Source organism: Crocuta crocuta, unplaced genomic scaffold (genome assembly GCF_008692635.1).
Source record: "Crocuta crocuta isolate KB4526 unplaced genomic scaffold, BGI_CrCroc_1.0 scaffold610, whole genome shotgun sequence".
Lineage (NCBI taxonomy): Eukaryota > Metazoa > Chordata > Mammalia > Carnivora > Hyaenidae > Crocuta > Crocuta crocuta.
Window position 1 is genome coordinate 539,864 of NW_027527456.1, and position 1,581 is coordinate 541,444.

A 1,581-nucleotide genomic window follows, 5' to 3' on the forward strand; every position below is an offset into this window, starting at 1 on the left:
GTCACCCCTTACTAAAATGCTCTACCTTAAAAAAATTGTAAATAAAAATTTAGCCCTGTTAATCACATCATTTCTTTAATTTCTTTGTAACTAGATTGAAATTTCAGCTCTAGAATTTTCTATGTGTCTTCCAAAGTTCCTCCAGTAGGAAAGAAGGCCTGCCTGCCACTCATCCTGCGTAGGGATAGGGAGGAATTCCTTTAACTCCCAGGCCAGTTATCTGTTAAAAGAAAAGAAAAGAGAGAAACGTTGCTAAAAGATAATTCACAAGTATTCTTCAAAAGCAGTTTTGTGATTCATAATAATATATTTAGCCACCAATTATCCTTGTTTTATTTCCTATCATAAAAAGTGATTAGATGATTAGGTGGTCCATCGATAGTAATCCAACTAGAAACTATCTACAATTAACTTGTATTTAAACCTGAACTGGGGGCACCTGGGTGCCTCAGGGGGTTGAGCATCCAACTCTTGATTTTGGCTCAGGTCATGATCCCGGGGACGTGGGATTGAGCTCTGAGTAGGGCTCTGTGCTGAGCATGGAGCCTGCTTAAGATATTCTCTCTCTCTCTGCCTCTCTCCCCCGCTTGTGTGTTCTCTCTCTCTAAAATAAAATTTTAAAAAATACCTGATTTTATTTCTACCATCTTATTTCTCTTCAGCTTGAAATGTCTATTACTTTTACCAGTGTTTGTTTTGTTGCAAAAAAAGAAGAAACCCAAAGATATTCTTGTGACATCAAAACAATCAGCTGATCTTATTTTTTCAAATGTATTTATTTCTGAGAGAGAGAGAGAGAGAGAGAGAGGCAGCATGAGCAGGGGAGGGTTAGAGAGAGAGACACACACAGAATCCGAAGATAGGCTCCAGGCTCTGAGCTAGCTGTCAGCACAGAGCCCAATGTGGGGCTCGAGCCCACGAACCATGAGATCATGACCTGAGCCAAAGACGGACGCTCAACTGACTGAGCCATCCAGGTGCCCCTAAATAAAGTGTTTTTAAAAGCCTACCATGATGAGCCTAAGGCGCTAAATGTAATTATGTTTTGCAAGTGTGAAAAGGGACTAAGGGCTCAGTTACTTTGCCAAGGATCTCCCCAACCTCACCCTCAAGAGAAAAGAAATAGCCAGATCACCTTGAAGATCCCACCAGCTTGAGGCTGCTGCAGAAGCCCCTTGGGGTCCATTCCGTCCCGGGCACAGGTCACGTACATTTCAGAGTAGTCCTTCCCTCCGAAGCAGCACGAAGTTGTTTTATCAACGGGCAACTTCACGGTTTGGAGTCTTTTCCCTAGAGGACCGAATATTTTATTGAAGGTCTAGCTCCAGCCAATCTTCAACCTACACAGCCTTTCTGGACTCCTTGCAGACGATTAGCGATATTCCACAAAGAGGAATCAAAACCCTGAAGTCAGACTTGAGCCATGTATTTGACTTACCTTCCCTGACAATTTGTGTTGGGCCCAAAGACTTACCTCCGCAGGAAAGGAGGTTCTGACTAAATTTGGGATCATACGTTTGGCCTTTATTTCCAAAATCACCCTCCTGAAACCTTTGAATATATCTCTGTATAACTTTTTCA

General features: G+C 42.3%; 1 protein-coding gene across 1 annotated transcript in view; it reads right to left on the reverse strand.

Annotated features, from left to right (window-relative positions):
• Positions 1-58: 58 nt before the first annotated feature.
• Positions 59-1,581, reverse strand: part of JADE3 (jade family PHD finger 3) — a 173,009-nt gene continuing 171,486 nt past the window's right edge. Inside the window, exons 17-18 of the mRNA XM_077763034.1 lie at positions 1,136-1,320; positions 59-220 (exon numbers count right to left, since the gene is read on the reverse strand). Coding sequence (XP_077619160.1) covers positions 170-220; positions 1,136-1,320 — 236 coding nt within the window. The 3' untranslated portion in view covers positions 59-169. The remainder of the gene's footprint in view (positions 221-1,135; positions 1,321-1,581) is intronic.